The sequence below is a fragment of the Phocoena phocoena genome, chromosome 10 (genome assembly GCF_963924675.1).
Source record: "Phocoena phocoena chromosome 10, mPhoPho1.1, whole genome shotgun sequence".
Taxonomy (NCBI): Eukaryota; Metazoa; Chordata; class Mammalia; order Artiodactyla; family Phocoenidae; genus Phocoena; species Phocoena phocoena.
The window spans coordinates 65,627,730-65,652,187 of NC_089228.1; the positions used below are offsets into that span (position 1 = coordinate 65,627,730).

A 24,458-nucleotide genomic window follows, 5' to 3' on the forward strand; every position below is an offset into this window, starting at 1 on the left:
CCCCAGTTAAGAGCTCCCTGAGGACAGGAACTCTTTTTTAATTTATTTTTCTCTGGATCTCTAGGACACAGGATATACAGAAACAAATAGGAATTGGTCTGTGATTAAGGATGATAAGACAGAACAAAAGATGACTCAAGCTTCTGGCCTGATCATCTCAGTAGGATGACAATTACACGAATATAAGTTTTGCCTAGGAGATACTAAAATACAAAACTCTACAGAATATCCAGAGGTTCTGTCCACAAGCACTTAAATACAGGTTTGAAACTCCAAAGAGTCTGCACCACAGATATGACTTCGAGTACCACCATGTATGCCGTACTGGTGACAGATGAAGCCAGGTGGGTGGATGAGGTCACAGAGCATAAACAGGGCCCAGCTCACAATCTAAGACAGGCATACCTTGGAGGCATAGCTGGTTCAGTTCCATATCAATGCAATACAGTGAATACTGCCATAACGCGAGTCACATGAACTTTTTGTTTTCCCAGTGCATTACGTTTACTGTACACTGTAGTCTAAGTGTGCAAGAGCATTATGTCTAAGAAAACAATGTAGATATCTTAATTAAAAATTCCTTTATTGGCAAAAACCGCTAACCATCATCTGAGCCTTTAGCAAGTTGTAATCTTTTTTGCTGGTGGAAGGTCTTGCCTCCATGTTGATGGCTACAGACTGATCAGCCTGGGAGTTGCTGAAGGCTGGGGCAGCTTAAAGTAAGAGAACAATGAAGTTTGCTGCATTGACTGACTCTTCCTTTTACGAGCAATTTCTCTGTAGCATGCAATGCTGTTTGATAGCATTTTGCCCACAGTTGAAATTCTTTCAAATTGGGAGTCAGTCCTTTCAAACCCTGCCATTGCTTTATCAACTAAGTTTATGTAATATTCTAAGTCCTTTGTTGTTATTTCAACAATCTTCACAGCATCTTCACCAGGACTAGATACCATCTCAAGGAGCCACTTTCTTTGCTCGTCATAAAAAGTTAACTCCTCATCGGTTAAAGTTTTATCCTGAGATTGCAGCCATTCAGTCACATCTTCAGGCTCCGCTTCTAATTCTCTCGCTACATCCACCACATCTGCAGTTACTTCCTCCGCTGAAGTCTCGAACCCCTCCAGAGTCATCCACGAGGGTTACAGTCAGCTTCTTCCAAACTCCTCTTAATGTGGATATTTTGACCTCCTCCCATGAATCACAAATGTTCTTAATGGCATCTAGAATGGTGAATCCTTTCCAGAAGGACTTACTTTGCCCAGATGCATCAGAGGATTCACTATAGCCTCACAAAATGTATTTCTTAAAGAACAAGACTTGAAAGTAGAAATGACTCTTTGATCTATGGCTACAGAACGGATGTTGTGTTGGCAACCATGAAAATCTCGTTGCATATCTCCAGCAGAGCTCTTGGGTGACCAGGAGCACCGTCGATGAGTAGTAACATTTTGAAAGGAATCTTTTTTTCTGAGCAGTAAGTCTCAACAGTGGGCTTGAAATGGTCAGTGAAGCATGTTGCAAACAGATGTACAGTCATCCAGGCTTTGTTGTTTCATTTACAGAGCACAGGCAGCGTAGATTGAGCATAATTTTTAAGGGCCCTAGAGTTTTCAGAATGGTAAATGATCACTGGCTTCACCGTAAAGCCACCGGCTGCATTAGCCCCTAACAAGAAAGCCTGTCCTTTGGAGCCAGGCACTGACTTCTCCTCCTTAGCTATGAAAGTCCTAGATAGCAACTTCTCCCAATATAAGGCTGTCTTGTCTACATTGAAAATCTCTTGTTTAGTGTAGCCCACCTTCATGAATTTTCTTAGCTGGATCTTCTGGATAACTTGCTGCAGCTTCTACATCAGCACTTGCTCCTTCACCTTGCACTTTTATGTTATGGAGAGGGCTTCTTTCCTTAAACTGCAAGAACCAACCTCTGCTAGCTTTAAACTTTTCTTCTGCAGCTTCTTCACCTCTCTCAGCCTTCACAGAGTTGAAGAGAGTCAGGGCCTTGCTCTGGATTAGGCTTTGGCTTGAGGGAATGTTGTGGCTGATTTGATCTTCTATCCAGACCACTCAGACTTTCTCCATATCAGCGGTAAGGCTGTTTCACTTTTCTTATGATTCGTGTGTTCACTGGAGTAGCACTTTTCATTTCCTTGAAGAACTTTTCCTCTGCTTTCACAACTTAGCTGTTTGGTACAAGCGACCTAGCTTCTGGCCTATCTTGTTTTTTGACATGCCTTCCTCACTAAGCTTAATCATTTCTAGCTTTTGATTTAAAGGGAGAGATGTGTGGCTCTTCCTTTCACTCGAACAGCTAGAGGCCATTGAAGGGTTATTAGTTGTCCTAATTTCAATATTGTATCTCAGGGAATAGGGAGACCCAAGGAAAGGAAACGAGATGGAGGAATGGCTAATTGGTGGAGTGGTCAGAACACACACATTTACCAATTAAGTTCACAGTCTTATGTGGGCACAGTTTGTGGCATCCCAAAACAATTACAATAGAAACATCAGAGATTGCTGATCACAGGTCACCATAACAAATATAATAATAATGAAAAAATTTGAAATTTTGTGAGAATTACCAAAATGTGACACAGAGACACAAAGTGTGCAAATGCTGTTGGAAAAACGGTGCCAGCAGACTTGCTCAACGAAAGGTTGTCACGAATCTTCAATTTGTAAAAAACAAAATTATCTGTAAAGCACAATAAAGTGAACGTCAATAAATCAAGGTATGTCTGTAGTCCCATGGCAAAAATGAGACTAGACAAAGAACATTCAGAGAAGAAACAAGAGAGGTACCATGTGAGTCTAAGAAGGAACACACTTCAAAAAACATTTAGTTTGGTGCCAAATGATAGAGGGTCAGTTAGTATGAAGACTGGAAAGTGGCTACTGGATTTGGAAACTGGGTAGCTGCTGATAAACATCACTGGAGTGGGTAAAGGACTGACTAGTTTGAAAAATAAAAGTAAATGGGAAAAAGAGACAATGAGTGTAAATCACTCTGTCCAAAAAGTATGGCAGTAAAAAGAAAGAGTGAGAGGTACTAGCATCTTGACAGGTCATCAGGTGGAGAGAAGTATGCACATTTTGTGCATTATCTTTTTTTATATAACTTCTGTCTAGAGACTGTGAGAACAAGGACTGCCTTCAGTATTCTTACAGCACCTACTAGATTATATAATAAAAATAGCAGCACTACTAAATCATTGTTTAGAATGCAATATATATCTCATTACACTTCACTAAATTTTAACTAAATTCCTAGTATAAAAAGGAGACCGCTAGACTGAACCAATTAGTCATTAAATTCAAGTCATTTACCCGCATGGGGTCGCTGTTTTTTTAAAAGGGACCACACCCTGCTACATAATTTGACAGGCTCTGTGAGCAACCGGGGATGCTGTAAGATGTTACCTTAATTCCTTCACCCTGGGCTGCACAGGGACATACTCACCTCCATAGTAGAGTCCTGTAGCAGTGCACATCCGCCACTGTCCCTGATACATTCCTGCTCTGCTGGGGCTGCACATCTGGACGCTGACATCTGCAATCTCTTGGGGCTCTAGCGATCTCACCATCACCATGTTCACATGTCCAAATTGGTCTCCCCCGACATATTTAAGACAAACCCCTGGAGGCCAGGCCTCTGCCCCTGAGTTCAAGCAAAAGAAAAAAATGTTAGGCAATCAATGGTCCTATGCTGAGTGCAGTTCATTACAAAACTGTAGAAGAGGTCTCTTTGTCTCTCACACATATGTAAACCTATCCACATATCTTTGAGCTATGTAACACCTCACTGGTCAGAAAGAATCAGAGTCAGCAACCTCTGAACAGCAGTCTATCCCTAACAGAAAGCACACACAGCAAAAGCAAGGCAGTTCCTCAAGCAGATGTGTTTTGGGTGACCCAGGGAAGGCCACACATCACACTGAATCTGTAGAACCTAAGAATGATGTCAGAAAAGAGCCATGGAAATGAAGCTCAGGCCCACATCTTTGGAAGACTGCTTTCTCTACTAAGAACACGTACCCATTTGCACTTGACCTTTTAAACTGACATTCAAAGTAAAAATATGTCTGACTGTCCCCAGTTTTTCCATCGAGGAAAGAGGATGAAACTTTCCATTGAGGAAAGAGGAATAGTTTCTGTATTATTTTCATTTTAGAACTGCTTTTTCCCTGATGTACGACTTTTCTTCTGGAGTTCCTAACAATGAAAAGATCGAGGGTCAAAGACTGCAAATAAGACAAAGGAGTCAAATGAAAGTTTCATTTTCAGGTTCAAACAGTAGTGGGGAAAATATGAATAGTGGGCCCTGATTAACAGTACAATGACCCGTTGTCTCAGGGGTGATGATACCAGCAAGAGGTGCTTGTAGAAAGAATAGGAATGGCAAGACAGAGAAATGGCTTTGGCAGGAATGTCTTTCCCTCCTTTGGAAGTGGGAACAGTCTTATTTGGTTCCCACTCCTGTACACATATTTTCACGTAAACTAACTCAAATGAGAAATCAATATATTGACTTCTGACTAGTCATAGGTGGCCACACAGTGACTAGATGCGATCTTTCCTGTGAAGTCCCTCCAACAGACTCCTTTTTACTATATACAGAAAGCTCTCTCTATTTTTTTGTTGAGATACATACATTCATTATAAAAGCAAATCACCATGAAAAGCTGGACATGGAAGGACTTTCAGCATGCTTGAAACTCATCTCCTAACAACACTCTAGGATTCCTCTGTACCTTGTTTGTGAAGTGCCAGGCCGGTTTTGATATACTTGGTTTACTACTGAAAAAGAGAACTGGAGAGAAAAGCAACCAACGCTCTACTGCTGAGATCTCAGCCCCATAATGAACGGCACCTGCTGTGGCTCTTGGATTTTTTTTTTTTTTAGGGGTAGCAGATGGAGGAGTGGTCACTATGTCTGTCAGACCCTCTTTAAAAAAAATCCTGCCAGCAAAGTGCCCTCTTAAAGTTAACACTATAAAGGGCAACTGCTGCTGTGGAAAAGGTTGTGGATGATACACTGGCAATACATGAAAATTCTTTTTTTTCATTTCTGGGGCCTACGGCCCGGCAAAAGCATATTTGTCTTAGTCAAGAATAGTAGCAGTTGATGTGAAGTACCTTGGAAAATGTCAGTCTCTTTAAAGACCAAGATCCAAGAGGAAAATTAAACTACTATTATAGGGCTGAATTCACAATTATTCTTTAAAAGACACACATACACATGCGCACACACACACACACACACACACATCTATAACAAGACAATGTTTATATGAAAATCCAAGAATGTGTCTGTTTTCCAACTTTAAAGAAAACAAGGGAAACCAAGACTGTCTGGGTGTGGAAAATACTTGGCTGTCCTAGGCAGACAAGCACAAGCAGCTGAGACAGTTGGATCTCTCATCTGTGCAAAAGAGGGAGTACTGCTGTATTCCCAGGATACTGAGTTAGTTGGTAAAATGTTAAATGATTAACAATTATGAGGCTACGGTCCTGATCTTTTTAGTACATCAGACCCTACTGATGTGGTTCTTCGAGAGCCTCTTGAAAAAACTGGAAGAGTTATACACCATCAACTATGAAGTGTTAATCTGCTATAAAATGAAGAACCAATCATCTGCCTTCTGAGAGTTACCAACAGTTTATTATGACATATAGTTCTTACAGCCCCCAACTGTCAGGTCAGGTAGTTCTGAAAAGGTCACTGATACTGGCTCTTGATACAGAAGGAAGGGAAATACTGATGAGCTACTTGGCCTACCAGGCTAAGCATACTGGAAAAATCTGGATTTGAGAAGCATAACACAATAGCACTTCAAATTAAGTCTGTTACAACTAGCTTAATGGGGGGGGGGGGGGGGTAGATATATATAAGAACAAAAGAAAGACTAATCTGTGTTTTATGACTTTCCAAGTTAAGTATCGCAAGCACACATATGACTAAGGCTGTGATTCTCCAGTTATCATGGAATATAATTTTATTAAAAAACATAAAAAGTCAAAACAAAACAAGACAAGAAACCTGTCATGTGGCAATTCTGAGATGATATAGAGCATGGCAAAAATGAAATAAAAGTCCATCAGTTCCAGAAAGTCTGAGACTTACTAGGTATAAGTGATTATAGAAATAGTTTGGAGACAACAAGGAACATCCAAAGAGCAAGACCGAAGACAAACCTCAGTGAAGACCCCCTCCCTCTTTTTAACCCCTGTAGCTTTAGAGATTGCATTTCAAATTAAGCTACATGCAAACAGGGACCTTCACTGATCTTGTTGCCATTTTCTTCCTGTACCTGATAAAGTGACTGGAACATAAGAAACTTATTTTAAGGAGTCAAAAGAAAAATGGAGGGAATAGTTGTTCTTTCTCAAGCTTCTTTTTTTCCCTCAACTGTTGTTTCATATTCACTTCTATGTAGTTTAGAAAATAAAGATGACTCTCATGTCACTCTCTCATATAACAATCATAACTACTTCATTAAAGTCAGAGAAACACCAGTTATAATATGCGTAGTTTAACACTCACCACAGCTGGACAGCAGAGCATGGCTATAACAACTGAAAAGCTGTAAGTGTTGGTAAAGAGAATTGTCTCCTTTCATCTTCAGAGGGACAGTTTCAAATTTTCATTTTAAACTCCAACTGTAAAGTTTCCTGGTCATGTTTCCCAAACTTCTAAAACTTACACAGTACCAAAAGTTTGGATCCTGGGATTCTGCATCTATGTCATTAAATGTCTCACTTCCGTTTTTCTATGATCTGAATGTAAGGACTTAAACAATATTAGGTGTTTAATTTTAAACAGTGTGTGACATTTATCTACTTTGGGGAAGGTGCTGGGACAGCTATATGCAGTTCCTATCAATCTCATCTGTTGTAAATTTGAATTCCTGATATGCCTGAAACATGACAGTAGAGAAGCACCGTGAAAAATTATTTATGAAACTCTTTCAGCGAGCACTTATCTCTTAGGGAAGGTTATGAATGAGAGTAAGAGAGCCTGAGGAGAAACAGCTAAGCCCTACCCTAGTTCTTTTTTTTTTGGCCACGCCATGCGGCATGCAGGATCTTAGTTCCCCAACCAGGGATTGAACCCATGCCCCCTGCATTGGGAGCAGAGCCTTAACCACTGGACTGCCAGGGAAGTCCCGGCCTACCCTACTTCTTTGTGTTACCACTCTATTTCCAGAAAAAACCCAGCCCAGATTAGAATGACACCAAAGAACCAGTGCCTGTGCATGCTTTCCTTATCTCTCTCTCTAATAACATACCTGTCACTTAATTATGTGAGGCCAGTTTCTTCTTAATCAAATGGAAAGCATTTAGTTTACAGACACAAAACTATTTTACAACAGATGGAACGATTTCCAGAAGAATAAAAAACCTACCTGTTCCAAGTACCTCGAAAGGTAAAATCTCTAGCAACTGTTGCCCAGTTTTTAAGAGGTGTACAGGAACAAAAATGTCCTTTTACAGGAAGACAGGCTGCAGACCCAGAGACTGTTTTAAACTGGAGTTACTATGCAAAAGCAGGACACTAAAACAAATTTTCTCCAAGTCAAGGTGAAAGGCAAGCTCTTTGGGGTTCTGATTTGACATTCTCGCCATTTTATATCAAACCCTTACAATCTCCCATTAACCCAAGGAACTGTCTAGTGAGTGAGTAGATATTTCAAGAGGCTTTCTGAAATATAAAATGGTTATTTTGCAGCAAGATGGTATTTAAAACATTTCAACAGTACTCTAACAACTTTCAATATTTAAAAACACTATAAAGAACCCATGGAAAGCCAGACCATTTCCAGTGTTTTCACCATTAAGTAAACAAGGTCTTGGATTAATTCTTTTAAATAAACAAAACTTTTAATAAGCTATACTTTCTAAACAAATGTTACTCATTTTAAAAATTCATGGCTAGGTTTCAAAAGCATTTTTGACCAGTAACACAGATTTTAGTAATTCAGATAAGAAATATAATGAATAAAAGCTGACCTAAAGAGATTGTTTTAATATTTTTAAAAGCAGACAACACTAAGCAAGGTGAGAAAGAAATTAGACAATGTAAAGATAATCAAACTTGGAACAAGAATTTCAAGAAAAATGGCTGTTTTCCTGTATTGCCATGTGCCTCTCAAACTAACAATGCACCAAACAGTGTTATAACCAAAAGAGAAAAGAAGCTAATGAAAATTTACAAAGCCACTGATGTCCCCAGTCATCTACAATACTGGGTCAATCCAGATTATGTGCTTTTGCTCAGTGACACACCATCCAAGGTAAAGTTACTTCCAAATTAGCCAGAAAAACTAAGAATAATAATTTGGTACATTAATTATTATATAAAAGGCTAGCTTGGCCAGTCTCTCCCCATCATAAAAGAACTGAAGTATAAAGAACTGAAAAGTAAACAGGGTCCAATAAAAGGTCACTTTTATAGGTTTGAGTCCCCAGAGTTTTATATCATTCCACATCAGATTACCTTACTAGACATGGTTCCCCGACACCAACAAACTTTTAGCTAAATATTCCTTTTGTCTAGTTTTCCATCTCTTAGAATTTCTTTTGTAAATCCTCATTAATAAGGAAGTTAAAGCATCCTCACCTAGTCAGCATAAACTGTTACTGGATGAGACAAGAAATACTAAACTCACTCAAATTTAAAAAGTCATTAGAGGGGACTTCCCTGGTGGGCCAGTGGTTGAGACTTCAGGCTCCCAAGGCAGGGGGGCCGTGTTCAATCCCTGGTCGGGGAACTAGACCCCACATGCCACAACTAAAAAGATCCTGAGTGCCGCAAGTAAGACCCAGTGCATCCAAATACGTAAATAAATAAATAACTATTTTTAAAAAAAAAAAAAAAAGTCATTAGAAAAGAATTAACAAGTAAAAGGTGATAATAAACATTTACTAATACATATTCAGATACTATTTTCAAAGAACTACGGTTAACTTATGTTAAATTTTTCTTAAGTCAGCAGTACGTCAAAACAATGTTTTTTAAAAAAAGCAATTTCTCAATCTTTCCATCTTTTCTATTCTGAGCAAATCCCTACACTTCTTACCCAATTTTTCAAAGTGATGTTAACATCTCAAATAGATAGCTCAATGAAAATTTCAGATACAATCATCCTTGTGGTTGCAAAGAAATAAGCTTTCAAAAGAGCAGATGCTCACAACTCTAACTACCTTGTTCCATTCAAGGATGTACCTCCTCTAGCTTGCTGGAAATAACTGGAAGATTAATTAGAGCAGAAATAAAATGATGGAGTAGAACTGTACAGGTGGAGACAATACCACCACCACACACAGGCCTAGTTCCTGGTATCAAAAGAATATTGAATTGTGTTTAAATGTCATCAAGACCTAAATTCTTCCTAATCTAGGGAGTATTTTATTGGTGTTTGGGTCATCATACCAGTAACAGAAAATTCTACATCATGTATAAGGAAAAGCTCAGAGTTACACAATCACATAATTTAAGCTAAAACACTTCCTTATTTCTTTTAACTACTAAGAAAAAGAAAACTGGGCAAGGAAGATTGCTCGTTATACATTTACCAGAATTTTGGATTCGCCATGTTTTTATAAATTGAGTATCAGGAGGTATCGACTCCCCTTCTCCTATGGTGACATCTTCAACAAAGGACATAGAGGGCACACTGATGTTTGGGCTCTCAAAGTCATAATAGGCGCCAATTGCTGCTTGTAGGTTCCTACAAATAAAGAGAAAAGGCAAAAGACTTCAGTCCTCTCCAGAGCATATTATCCTAATTGTCAAACAAAAGGAACCTATAGAACCCATATATAGAAGGTATATAGACGGCTCCTGGTATGTTAATCTTCAGAGTCATTGATTCTGGCTAAGGAACAACAGGAAAAACAGCAGGACGAAAAACTTGTGCATCACTTTCTTCCCAAGGTACCCACATAGAAAGTAATAAACATTATTAGCACCATCAGCAACAATGTGAGGAAATCCCCCTCTTACCCATAAGGACAGCAAGTATTGGTAAGGGAGTCAATTAAAAGAGAGCTCCTCTGTAGCTGTGACTAAAATCCAAAGAAGCTCCATTAAAAAAAAAAATCTAATTATTTTTTTGAAAAAGCAATACATGCACATGATTCAAAGTTTCATACAATGAAAAATACCCATCTTATCTCTTCCTTCCTACACACACACAGGTAATCATTCGTTCATATTACTTTCTTAAATACCCTTCCAGAACTTCCTTACGCACATACAAGCAAATGATATACATTCCCCCCTTCTTACACAATTGGTAGCATATTACACACTGCCCTTTCCTTTATTCCCTTAACACTGTATCATGAAGACATTTCTAAGTCAGTACACAATGAATATCCTCATTGTTTTCTATAGCTGTATCCACTGTATAGATATATCATTATTTAGGTAACCAATCCACTTTTGAGTTTGCTTCCAATCTTTAATTCTTCCATATATAAGGTTAAGCACACATAGTTTAACATACAAGTGCATCTGTAGGATAAAGTCCTACAAGTGATACCACTGGGTCAAAGGGCATATATTTGTGGCTTCAATCGATATATCTAAACTTCCCTCAATAAAAAAGTTACATACTTAATGAATGCTCCCACCAAGAATGTATGAGAGTGCCTATTGCCCCACTTGCTCATCAACAGTGTTTCTCCAACATTTTGGATTTTTGTCGATCTGACAGGTAAAAAATAAGATCTTGGTGAGGTCTTAACACCATTTTGTAAATAGTGGTGTTCTTTATTTTGTTTTTTAAGATTTATTTATTTAATTTATTTTTGGCTGTATCAGGTCTTAGTTGCAGTACACAGGATCTTCGTTGAGGCATGCGGTATCTTTCGTTGTGGCGCGTGGGTTCTTCGTTGTGGTGTGCTGGCTTCTCTCTAGTTGTGGCATGTGGGTTTTCTCTTCTCTAGTTGTGGCACGCAGGCTCCAGGGCACATGGGCTCTGTAGTTGTGGCGCGCGGGTTCCAGAGCACACGGGCTCTAGTTGAGGTGTGCAAGTGCCGTAGTTTTGGCGCACGGGCTTAGTTGCCCCGCGGCATGTCGGATCTTAGCTCCCTGATCAGGGATCAAAGCCATGTCCCCTGCATTGTAAGGTGAATTCTTTACCACTGGACCACCAGGGAAGTCCCTAGTGTTCTTTTCAATTACTTATAAACCCCCTTAGGTCAGAAGGACTACCAAGCACACAAACCAGAGTCCCTAACTGAACAGAATCACACGACTGACAGCTTGGCTCTTCAGTGCCAGAGACCAAAGGCCGCTAAGGGGTTTAAGTTAGCTGTGTTCATTAAAGATCAAAGAAATTGTCAGTAATTTCATTAACCATTTCTCTTATGGTCTTCCTCAAACTAGTGACATCATCCCCAGTCCCCACAGAATAACAACACAAATAGCATTTTTCTAAACATAACCCAACCATAAGCCAATGGATACAGTGGGTTGTTTTTAATTATGTATAAACATAGCATGAAATAAGCTCTGACAGTACACAACTGTTCAACAGACATGCTATTAACAGCAAATACTTTTCTGCTGGGGGCCTGCCTGCTCTTCCAGGTGTTTGCAGCTGCCAGAAAGGAAGGCTATATTTAGAGCAGCTACCTCAGGTCAAGCCTCATGCAATGGCGACCTGCAGTTATTAGTGAGTCATGACTGGAATTACACCACCACCAACTGCTGGCCCGTCATGTGTGTGCTAGATAAAATTTACATGGAGCAGAACTGGGCCAGGGTCCAAACTGTGCCTGTTTACTTGACCATTCAATAGGAAGGCTTAGACTTCAGTTTTTCCGGCAACTTCCTTATCTAGCTGACACTGATCTCAAGTGAAGAATATGTGACTGGTCGAACTTGGGGATGCCCAGACCCTACCACCCGCCAACAGACTTAGGAGTACATCTGGAATCAGCCTTACACTTAGGGATCAGAGATAAAACAAGGGAGAGAGAAATAAGCCTAGGTTGCATTTTGTTCTTCTGAAACTTTTTATAAAAACCAAGTGGCCACTTTTTTATAAAGATAATTTTTCTGCCGAAGGTCTCAGGCAAACAGCCTGAATTGTCTTCTGTTCACTTGGCTGTAAAATATGCTTGGGAGGGAAGAGACTATTTGTGCACTCAGGACAATTGCCAATGCTCATCCTCAGCCTGTGTCATATTTCGCCACTTGGCTCTGCCTGATATCAAACAGGACTTCGAGACCAGCACAGGAGAAACACTAGCAAGTGGAAAAGTCCAGCTACCCTACTTAGGCAGATCCATCCCCCTCCCAAATCTCCTTTCACATATTCCAACTCATCCCACAGCCAAGCCAACAAAACTGCTTACTTGTACCTGCATTATACAGAAAATTCAACCAAAGATTAAGGAATACTTTTAAAGCCCAAAGTGAAACTGAAAGTAGTGAACTGGACTCCTATCAGGACGAAGAAGTGAAGGATGACAAAGCACAATCATTTCCCAAGTACAAGGCGGAGAGAAGACATTAGCCCGGTGGTGCTCTAACCCATCAGGCAGGTACACAGCTCCTCAGCACTTGGACCATTTAGATCACTGCCTCACAGGGCCAAGGAACCGCAGGAAAAGACTAAACAGCTCCTATTCAGTGTGAGAACAGCAGACTTGATAGCATGTATTCCTGTTCAAAACAACATACCCAACTATTATTAGCCAATAAAAAACTCTACATGAAACAGAGCTGGCTGAGGAGATGGGAAAGGGAGGACACTGACTCAGTATGCAGCCCAGCCTGAAAGTTTAAACTTCCAGGTTCCTTCAGTGTTTTTGCTCAAGAGAAGTTTTTACTCTGATTTTAAAAAGTTAAAAGTGCCCTAAAGAACAAAGGGAGGCAGTGTTAATAGGGGGAAAAAGGGCACAGGCAAAGATGGATGATAGTGATGGTTACATAACATTGTGAATATACTTTATGCCACAGAACTGTGCACTGAAAAATGGTTAAAATGGTAAAATTTTACTTTATTTTTTTACTGACGTATAGTTGACTTACAATGTTATGTTAGTTTCTGATGTACAGCAAAGTGATTCAGATATATATATTATTTATCATATTCTTTTCCATTATGGTTTATTACGGGATACTGAATATAGTTCCCTGTGCTGTTTATCAGGTGGTTTGTATCTGCTAATCCCAAACTCCTAATTTATCCCTCCCCCACCCCCTTTCCCCTTTGGTAACCATAAGTTTGTTTTCTACGTCTGTGAGTCTGTTTCTGTTTTGTAAATAAATTCATTTGGATCATATGTTAGATTCCACATGTCGGTGATACCACATGGTATTTGCCTTCCTGACTTACTTCATTCACTTAGTATGATAATCTCTAGGTCCATGCATGTTGCTGCAAATGGCATTATTTCACTCTTTTTTATGGCTGAGTAGTATTCCATTGTATATATTTACCACATCTTCATTATCCATTCATCTGTCAATGGACATTTAGGTTGCTTCCACGTCTTGGCTATTGTAAATAGTGCTGCTAGGAACATGGGGGTGCATGTACCTTTTCAAATTAGTTTTCTCCTGATATATGCACAGAAGTGGAATTGCTGGATCATATGGCAACTCTATTTTTAGTTTTTAAAGGAACCTCCAAACTGTTTTCCATTGTGGCTGCACCAATTTACATTCACACCAACAGTGTAGGAGGGTTCCCTTTTCTCCACACCCTATCCAGCATTTGTTATTTGTAGACTTTTTAATGATGGCCATTCTGACCAGTGTGAGGTGATAACTCATTGCAGTTTTGATTTTCGTTTCTCTAATAATTAGCGATATTGAGCATCTTTTCATGTGCCTATTGGCCATCTGTATGTCTTCTTTGAAGAAATGTCTATTTAGGTCATCTGCCCATTTTTCCATTGGGTTGTTTGTTTCTTTGTCATTGAGTTGTATGAGCTGTTAGTATATTTTGGAAATTAAGCCCTTGTCAGTTGCATTGTTTGCAAATATTTTCTCCCAGTCCATAGGTTGTCTTTTCATTTTGCTTATGGTTTTCTTACTGTGCAAAAGCTTTTAAGTTTTTGATTAGGTCCCATTTGATTATAAAATGGTAAAATTTTAAATGGCTTTGTTTGGAGGCAGCTCCTAACCCCTGGCTGTGGGGCTTTGAACAAGTGGTTAAGCATCTGTGTCAGTTTGCTCACGTGCAAAACTGAGTTTTTTTATTGTAAGGTTGCTTATATTTTTTATTACAAAGTTGGGTGTTATAAAGTTGGCTGTGAAGACTGCATGAGGCAATGTGTGTAAATGCCAATGCCCTAGGTTGGCAGTCATTCATTCAACAAATATTTAATTAATGAGCATTTATCCATGTTCTAGGCACTCGGCCTGGGTCTAGGGACAGAACAGACAGCAAAACAGACAAGGGCCCTCTCCGTTACAAAGCCTAGCAGACTGCAGCAAACCAGGGACACTCAAAGAAGGGTAACTACAACTATCTCTCACACTGAGGCTTATCAGCCCAAGGCAGCTTTTCCATCTTGGGGTAAAAAAAAAAAAAATGGGCTTGGTGCACAATACAGTTTCAACTGCACTGATAATCAGGTTAACCTGATTTGGAGTAGAAGAATCTGGTGATGCTGATATGTGTTTCCTGATGAAATGCAGTTTTATAACTAAGAAGCAATATTGTCCAACCTTCATTTTATAGATGAGGCCACAGATGCACTGACAGGTAAATAACTTGCCCCAGGCTAGACAGTCAATTATTAGTACAAATCAGAACCACATCTATTCAAAGGCATAAAACTTTTACCTTACCCAGAATTTTCCAGTTTTCTACTAATGCTCTGAACATCTGATTTTCTTAAGAACATATTAAGTACCATCATGAATTCTATAAATGAATTAATTGTAACTTCTCATTAAACTGAATTCCTGAAAGTGGTCAAATGCCTAATCTTGCATATATTCACAAACACAAAACATTTATTTTTGTACTATTTATACAAACGTAAGTCAAATTGACAGTCTTATAAAGAAAAATCATCTATATACTGAATATACAGTCAGGAACATAATCCCAAAAATACGGGGGTAGAAGAAAACAGTTAAGAAAACTAGGAAATCAGAATTAAAGAGGGAATGCCGGAAGTCTAAGTATTAGCTCAGACTCTCAGCAAAATAAAATTAGACACCTTCTCTTTCCACTCTCTGAACAAGTAAGAAACTCAAAAGGGTCCAAATTGTTTATAAGAAAAAAAACTATCCATCTAATTTGGACATAAATTAAAATGGGAAGTCAGAATACTGAATCAATCTAGTTAAACATGAACAGTAGCTTCCTCAGGCTTCAAGCAGTACCTATCCTGAACTTCAAGAAGTTTCCCTCACCTGTGGAGCACCAATGATACTGCTCCTAAGGCACAAGCTCATCAGGGATCAGAAAGACCTCACTATCTTTGAATGACTGAAAAAAGCTGATTAGAAAAAGGATCAGCAAAACAGATGTCAGTTCTTACCTGGGCTTTCCAACATCTACCCGGGCTTTCCAACATCAACTCAGCAAGCATGTAACATGGAAGACCAAAAAAAGAGGCCAGAAAACGTGTACTTGTGAATTTTAAGGACTGAGAAGAAACTGAGAATTTCATTAAAACAAAGATGAATGCAGGTAGGGAACAGAAGTTGGGCTAAAGAAGACTTAAAATACTTTCAACCTAAAAATTAACTAATAGATGATATTATTTAATACATGAAGACAGTAAGAAGAAAGAAAGAACTTGTGGAAGATTTCATTAAGAGGAGCAACAAAGTTCACACCAGTATTTACCCACTTCTCAGGGCCCTAGCAAGCCTAAGACTGTTTCTTCCTCTTCTTTTCCTGGCTATTTACTGATCCATTAATTTTAATACTTTTTAGAACTGGTCCCTCTAACATCAGCAGTTATACCTTTTCCAAAGAGAAAGTAAAACACTAGCATTCTGCCATGAAAACCCAAGGTGGTGGCACTGTTCTAGATTTAAAGAGAGGGTCCAGGGGTTAGGTGCTTTCACTGCCGTGGCCTGGGTTCAGTCCCTGGTCAGGGAACTAAGATCCCTCAAGCCTTGTTGACAACCCCCAAACACAAAAAAATTCAAAGAGACATAACAACCAAATGCAATATATGATCTTTGAGGTCCTTGAAGGGATTCTGATTCTATTTTAAAAAAAAGGTTAAAAATGATACATTTGGGAAGAACTGAGCAAACTTACAATATGTACTGGATATCTTTTTAGTACTAAAGAATTTTTGTAAATTATCTTAGTGTCTTACTATGTAGTTATGTAAAGGAATGTCCTTTTTTTTAGAAGCATGCTGAAACATTTAAGGATGAAGGGTCGTGATGTCTACAACTTTCAAATGATTCAAAAAATTTTTACATAGAGAAAACAAATTATGGCAAAAATGTTAACCACTGTTGTTGAATTAGGTGGCAAGTATAAGGGTATATACTCTGATTTTTTAAAAATTTTCTGTAGGTTTGAATAGTTTATAAAAAAGGTAAATGAAAACAAAAACAGAAGAAAGAAAAGGTATCTTATTTCCCACCACTGGAAGATACAAAAAAAAATTAGGTGCAAAGAATTACTTCAGCCATCTAGGGAACATTAAGGAACCTACCGGGATCCTCAGGAGACCTAACGAGGATGAGGCTGACATGCTGACAATGACAGATCAGAAAGGGAAATAAAATTGCTGTGTCCTTGATGATATAGTTGAACCACTAAATTAGGCAACCCCAGAGCCATCTTACATTGGGTATCGCTGTCATCTGAGAAAATACAATTGGCTCATTGTTTAAAAAGTGGGCAGGGGAAGGGGCAGATTTTGAGCCTACACCAATTTGACACTGGCATCATAGACTTTAATTTCTGAGTGCCTTTGACTGTGTCAAGATCAAACTATTTCCCCTCTTTTAAAAAAACTGAGGTGAAAGCCACATAACATACAATTAACTACATACTTGAAAGTATACAATTCAATGGTGTTTACCGCATTCACAATGTTGTGCAACCACCTCTACTTTCAAAACTTTTAAATCATCTCATACCCATTATGAACACCACATATCCATTAAGTAATCAGTCTTCATTATTCCCTCCCCCCCATCCCCAGGCAACTACATATCTGTTTTCTGTCTCTATGAATTTCTCTATTTTGGATAATTTATATAAAAGGAATGACACCATATGCAACCTCTGTGTCTGGTTTCCTCCACTTAGCAGAATATTTTTGAGATTTATCCCAAATGGTAGCATGCTGATCAGTATTTCATTCCTTTATATGGCTAAATAATATTCCATTATATGTACATACCACATTTTGACTATCCATTCATCTGCTGATGGGCATTTGGATTGTTTCTACCTTTTGACTATTGAGTAATACTGCTATAAACATTCATATACAAGTGTCTGTGTGGGCATATGTGTTCATTTCTTTAGATATATACCTAGGAGTAGAACGTCTGGGTCACATGTAATTCCATGTCTAACTTTTTGAAAAACCACAAACTGTTTTCCACATCAGCTGAACCATGTTACAGTTCTACCAACAATGTACAAGTCAAGTGTTCCTATTTCTCGACATCCTCACCAACACTTCTTTTCTTTTTTTTTCTTTTTTTGCGGTACGCAGGCCTCTCACTGTTCTGGCCTCTCCTGTTGTGGAGCACAGGCTCCGGACGCACAGGCTCAGTGGCCATTGGCTCACAGGCCCAGCCGCTCCGCGGCATGTGGGATCTTCCCGGACCGGGCCACGAACCCATGTCCCCTGCATCGGCAGGCGGACTCTCAACCACTGCGCCACCAGGGAAGCCCTCTTTTTTTTTTTTATTATTATAGCCATCCTAGTGGGTGTGAAGTGATATCTGACTGTGGTTTTGATTTCCATTTCCTTAATGACCAATGATCTTAAACAACTCTTCAGGTACTTGGCTATCTGTATATCCTCTTCGGAGATACGTCTATTCAAATCCTTTGCTCATTTTTGTGACTGAGTTGCTTGTCTTCCTATTGTGCAGCTGTAAGGATTCTTTATATATTCTGGATACTAGACCCTTATCAGATATATGATTTACAAATATTTTCTCCCATTATGTTGACTGTCTTTTCACTTCCTTGATAATGTCTTTTGATGCATAACAAGTTTTTAATTTTGTTGCAGTCCAATTTATCTAGTTTTTTTCATTGTTGCTTTGACTCTGACATCAAATCTAAGAATCAGTAGCCCAATCCAAGATCATGAAGATTTATCCCTATGTTTCTTCTAATAGTTTTATTGTTTTACTTTTATTTAGGTCACTAATTTTCAGTTAATTTTTGTATAAAGAGTGAGGTAGGGGGTCTGACTTCATTCTTTTGCCCGTGGTTATCCAGTTGTACCAGCACCATGTGTTAAAGAAGATGAAACATTTTTAAGAGAAAAAGAAGTTGGACAGACTCTTGGGTATGAGTAGGATTCTGCCCTATGGGTGATCCTTGCTAGCCTTTGGGGACACTTCCATGTCAAGCGCAATAAACGGCAAAGCTCAGACATGGGAAACTGAGTGGGTGAACAAATTGAGACATGCACTGTACCTCACCATAACTCAAGTATGGTATGCTTATGCTCTGATCACCCTAAAAAATATATTTCCTATTCCCAAACACAGTTTCCAGGACTGAAAGAACCAACAACATTTATGCTCAGAATCAAACTAAATTATCAGTACAAAAACGTTTTCCCTATCTGCCAATCAGTTAGTATATAATATTTACTTCTTTTATATTTTTCTTTAAGTTTTCACTCATTCATGCTCTAGGTAATAGAAACGTAAAGATAAATAAGACAGTCTTTGCTACCAAGGAACACAAAGTCTATTAAAGAAAGATTTAGAAACAAGTAATCACAATTCAATGAGGTAAATTTCAGGGAAGAAATATAACCAAGGACTACAAAAGTACAGAAAAGAAAATACCTTACTCAAACTTAGGAATTCAGGGAAAGCTTCATCAACCAGGTAACATCAAAACTGTACCCTAGGGCTTCCCTGGTGGCACAGTGGTTGAGAGTCCGCCTGCCGATGCAGGGGACACGGGTTCGTGCCCCGGTCCGGGAAGATCCCACATGCCGTGGAGCGGCTCGGCCCGTGAGCCATGGCCACTGAGCCTGCATATCCGGAGCCTGTACTCCGCAATGGGAGAAGCCACAACAGTGAGAGGCCCATGTACTGCCAAAAAAAAAAAAAACTGTACCCTAATGAACTGGTTAAGCACTTTGAGAAGGGGGTGAAGGGGCATTTCAGACAGAGGGAGATTATATGCAAAGGCACACAAATGCATGAGAATCACAAGAACACCACAAACTCACCAACAGCCAGAAAAAGACAGGCCTGACAACATTCAGGTCTCTGGTTCTGGTTGTTTCTGAAGCCCAAATGAATTGCTAACTTAAGTTCTAAGATATTCCTGTATCCTTATTAATTCTCATTTTTATTCAGGCTAGTTTAAGACAGGGTTGTGTTCACCTCCAGTACAGTCCTAACTGATACAAGACTAAAGTATTGCAAAAGTTAAAAATCCACAATGCATAACAAAGTCAAGGGGACTTCCCTGGTGGAGCAGTGGTTAAGAATCTGCCTGCCAATGCAGGGGACACAGGTTTGAGCCCTGGTCCGGGAAGATCCCACATGCCACAGAGCAACTAAGCCCATGCGCCACAACTACTGAGCCTGCGCTCTAGAGCCTGCAAGCCATAACTACTAAATCCCGAGCGCCTAGAGCCCATGCTCTGCAACAAGAGAAGCCACCACAATGAGAAGCCCACACACCGCAACAAAGAGTATCCCCACTCGCCAGAACTAGAGAAAGCCCGCAAGCAGCAAGGAAGACCCAACGCAGCCAAAAATAAGTAAATATTTTTAAAAACAAACAAATAAACAAACAAACAAAAAGTCAAGGTGAGATGGAGGAAACGGGCTCCCCTCCATCTGGGCTTAGCATGCTAGCAGTCCCTGTATGTAGCAAAGCAACTGGTTATACTCCATATGCACTCCAAAGCTAGATGGAGCTTTTGGAGCTTGGACCATAAAAGGAAATTGACCACAGAACACTCTGCAAACTTCAGTAAAGTTTTTCAAGACAATCCAACCTGCAAAACACAACCCAACCCAATCTGGTTTTCCAGAAAGAAGATATGACATACAAGATAAGAATATAACTTTCTGCCCAAAGCCAGAGATCTGAAACCTCTAATGATTAGATAATTAAGAGACTTGCTGAATTTCAGCACCTGAACTCTCTGCATCACTTAAACTGTGAGACACTGATGAATACAATGTAGATAGCCCCTTTTAAACACTTCTCCCAGGATCCCCCAAACTGCCATCTCCTCCCCCCTTCATTATAAACCATATCTAAAAGAAACATAGCTGGGAGAGGGGAAATTTAGGGGGTGACATTCCACAGAATATCTGAGAAAACTCTAAATCCAGAATTATCCACCCATGCCCTGAGTAGAGATCTTTAACCTGGAAAGATAAGCAGAGCTAAGGGTCCTAACCCGGTCCTAGCAATCCTCTTCAGCAATTTGGAGACTAAAATCTAATTATAATATTACTGGACTTGGTTATTTATCAAAGGGAATGTCCAAATACGAAGTGGATAAGCAATGAACTTAAGTTTTAAAGGAGTTCTATTATTAGGAGCCTATAATTATTATACCCCTGGTCAAGCCCTAGGTCCCAAAAGTAGCATCGTATTGGAAGGGAAAGCTAAAGCAGCATGGCCCTCATAAAGGAACTCTCCCACCCTGCCCCTACATCTCCTGTGCTCCTCTCAAGGAAGGTCATGAAGAATATCAGACATAGGAAATCTTTCTGGGGTAAGCTAGGCCAAGGCCTTCAGTTCTTCACCGATGAAATGAGTTAACAGGTGACCAGGAGACTTGCTGACTGTATTTTACTGCTGCTGCCCTACAGAAGACAGTGTACACTCGTAATTCTTTCTGCTTCTATCCCCCAGGCTGAGAACAGTGCCTGGCATATAGAAGGTGCTTAATATATATTTGTTGACTGGAATATGCTACTGACCAAAATATAGTACAGCTGTCCTTGACCAACATGAGGTAAATTGGGCGGGTCCACTATACTCAGATTTTTTTCAGTGGTAAATACTACAGTACTACACAGTCCAAGATTGGTTGAATCCACGGATTGGGAACTGCCAATGTGGAGGGCCAAATTACAAATTATACACAGATTTTCCACTGCATGGAGGGTTTGCACTCTTAACCCCTGAGTTGTTAAAAGGTCAACTATATTTTTCCTTTCATCACATTTTCCCCTCACAATTTTATACTGGGACTATAGGCATACCTTGTTTTAATGGACTTGGCTTTATTGTGCTTTACAGATAATTGCTTTTTTACAAATTGAAAGTCTGTGGCAATCCTGCTGCAGGCAAGTCTATCAGTGCATTTTTCCAACAGCATTTGCTCACTTTGTGTCTCTGTGTCACATTTTGGTAAGTTTCACAATATTTCAAACTTTTTCATTATTATTATATTTGTTATGGTGATCTGTGATCAGCAATATATGATGTTTCTATTGTAATTATTTTGGGGTGCCACGAACAGTGCCCACATAAGACTGTGAACTTAATTGGTAAATGTGTGTGTTCTGACCACTCAACCAACCAGCCATTCCCCCATCTCTCTCCCTTCTCCTTGGGTCTCCCTATTCCCTGAGATACAATATTGAAATTAGGACAACTAATAACCCTTCAATGGCCTCTAGCTGTTCGAGTGAAAGGAAGAGCCACACATCTCTCCCTTTAAATCAAAAGCTAGAAATGATTAAGCTTAGTGAGGAAGGCATGTCAAAAAACAAGATAGGCCAGAAGCTAGGTCGCTTGTACCAAACAGCTAAGTTGTGAAAGCAGAGGAAAAGTTCTTCAAGGAAATGAAAAGTGCTACTCCAGTGAACACACGAATCATAAGAAAAGTGAAACAGCCTTACCGCTGATATGGAGAAAGTCTGAGTGGTCTGGATAGAAGATCAAATCAGCCACAACATTCCCTCAAGCCAAAGCCTAATCCAGAGCAAGGCCCTGACTCTCTTCAACTCTGTGAAGGCTGAGAGAGGTGAAGAAGCTGCAGAAGAAAAGTTTAAAGCTAGCAGAGGTTGGTTCTTGCAGTTTAAGGAAAGAAGCCCTCTCCATAACATAAAAGTGCAAGGTGAAGGAGCAAGTGCTGATGTAGAAGCTGCAGCAAGTTATCCAGAAGATCCAGCTAAGAAAATTCATGAAGGTGGGCTACACTAAACAAGAGATTTTCAATGTAGACAAGACAGCCTTATATTGGGAGAAGTTGCTATCTAGGACTTTCATAGCTAAGGAGGAGAAGTCAGTGCCTGGCTCCAAAGGACAGGCTTTCTTGTTAGGGGCTAATGCAGCCGGTGGCTTTACGGTGAAGCCAGTGATCATTTACCATTCTGAAAACTCTAGGGCCCTTAAAAATTATGCTCAATCTGCGCTGCCTGTGCTCTGTAAATGAAACAACAAAGCCTGGATGACTGTACATCTGTTTGCAACATGCTTCACTGACCATTTCAAGCCCACTGTTGAGACTTACTGCTCAGAAAAAAAGATTCCTTTCAAAATGTTACTACTCATCGACGGTGCTCCTGGTCACCCAAGAGCTCTGCTGGAGATATGCAACGAGATTTTCATGGTTGCCAACACAACATCCGTTCTGTAGCCATAGATCAAAGAGTCATTTCTACTTTCAAGTCTTGTTCTTTAAGAAATACATTTTGTGAGGCTATAGTGAATCCTCTGATGCATCTGGGCAAAGTAAGTCCTTCTGGAAAGGATTCACCATTCTAGATGCCATTAAGAACATTTGTGATTCATGGGAGGAGGTCAAAATATCCACATTAAGAGGAGTTTGGAAGAAGCTGACTGTAACCCTCGTGGATGACTCTGGAGGGGTTCGAGACTTCAGCGGAGGAAGTAACTGCAGATGTGGTGGATGTAGCGAGAGAATTAGAAGCGGAGCCTGAAGATGTGACTGAATGGCTGCAATCTCAGGATAAAACTTTAACCGATGAGGAGTTAACTTTTTATGACGAGCAAAGAAAGTGGCTCCTTGAGATGGTATCTAGTCCTGGTGAAGATGCTGTGAAGATTGTTGAAATAACAACAAAGGACTTAGAATATTACATAAACTTAGTTGATAAAGCAATGGCAGGGTTTGAAAGGACTGACTCCCAATTTGAAAGAATTTCAACTGTGGGCAAAATGCTATCAAACAGCATTGCATGCTACAGAGAAATTGCTCGTAAAAGGAAGAGTCAGTCAATGCAGCAAACTTCATTGTTCTCTTACTTTAAGCTGCCCCAGCCTTCAGCAACTCCCAGGCTGATCAGTCTGTAGCCATCAACATGGAGGTAAGACCTTCCACCAGCAAAAAAGATTACAACTTGCTAAAGGCTCAGATGATGGTTAGTGGTTTTTGCCAATAAAGGAATTTTTAATTAAGATATCTACATTGTTTTCTTAGACATAATGCTCTTGCACACTTGACAGACTACAGTGCCGTCTAAACATAACTTTTACATGCACCGGGAAACCAAAAAATTCGTGTGACTCGCTTTATGGCAATATTCAGTTTATTACGGTGGTCTGGAACCAAACCAGCTATATCTCCAATGTATGCCTATATATCAATATAACAGAGGGCAGAGGAATGCCAACAACAAAGAAATGTATCATTTAGCCTATAGAGTGCAGGATCATGCAAATGTATACCTGGACCAATCAAGACCACATTAGGGAAAGCACAGCTATCACCCAAAGACCTTCAGTTGGTGGGATAGGGCACCTGGGACAACAAAAGTCTTAATTATGATAGCTGGACCTGACTAGGGGTCATCTCCCACGGGAAGGGGGGATGAGAGCATTTGTAGCTGTTACTTGTTTGGCAATGCCCCCACTTGCACACAGAACTCCTTAATACAGAGTGAGGTCATTCCAGAGTTGACGTGGGGGTGGGGACACCCAGAAATTTGAAACTGAAATTTAGAAAGAGTTTTTCTCATAGTATCTGGGCTATAAACTACACATTTGGGGGCTTTTGACAGTCACCGTTCTCTTCAGCAGAGATAGGAGACCACTGCGAACACCTAGATAAAACATACATAGAAAGGAACCTGAAGGGTTTTTTAGTCCCTGGTTCCAGTCGTTCCTGGAAGCCCAAACTTATTCCTGCCTTTGGGTTCTGTGTAACATAGAAACATCCTTAAAATACCGCCACCCCTTTAGCATTATCTACTTGGAAGTAAGTTTGTTACCTGCAACATAATAATCCCAGATTAATTCAAAATTGTAGAGTGTGGTCCAGAGATAGAGTCTGCAAGTCTGGTGCAAAGTCTGTCAC

At 39.7% G+C, this 24,458-nt stretch overlaps 1 protein-coding gene across 1 annotated transcript in view; it reads right to left on the reverse strand.

Moving 5' to 3' along the window:
* Positions 1-24,458, reverse strand: part of ILRUN (inflammation and lipid regulator with UBA-like and NBR1-like domains) — a 119,145-nt gene that overhangs the window by 71,117 nt on the left and 23,570 nt on the right. Inside the window, exons 2-3 of the mRNA XM_065886098.1 lie at positions 9,576-9,730; positions 3,460-3,657 (exon numbers count right to left, since the gene is read on the reverse strand). Of these exons, the coding sequence (XP_065742170.1) occupies positions 3,460-3,657; positions 9,576-9,730 (353 nt within the window). The remainder of the gene's footprint in view (positions 1-3,459; positions 3,658-9,575; positions 9,731-24,458) is intronic.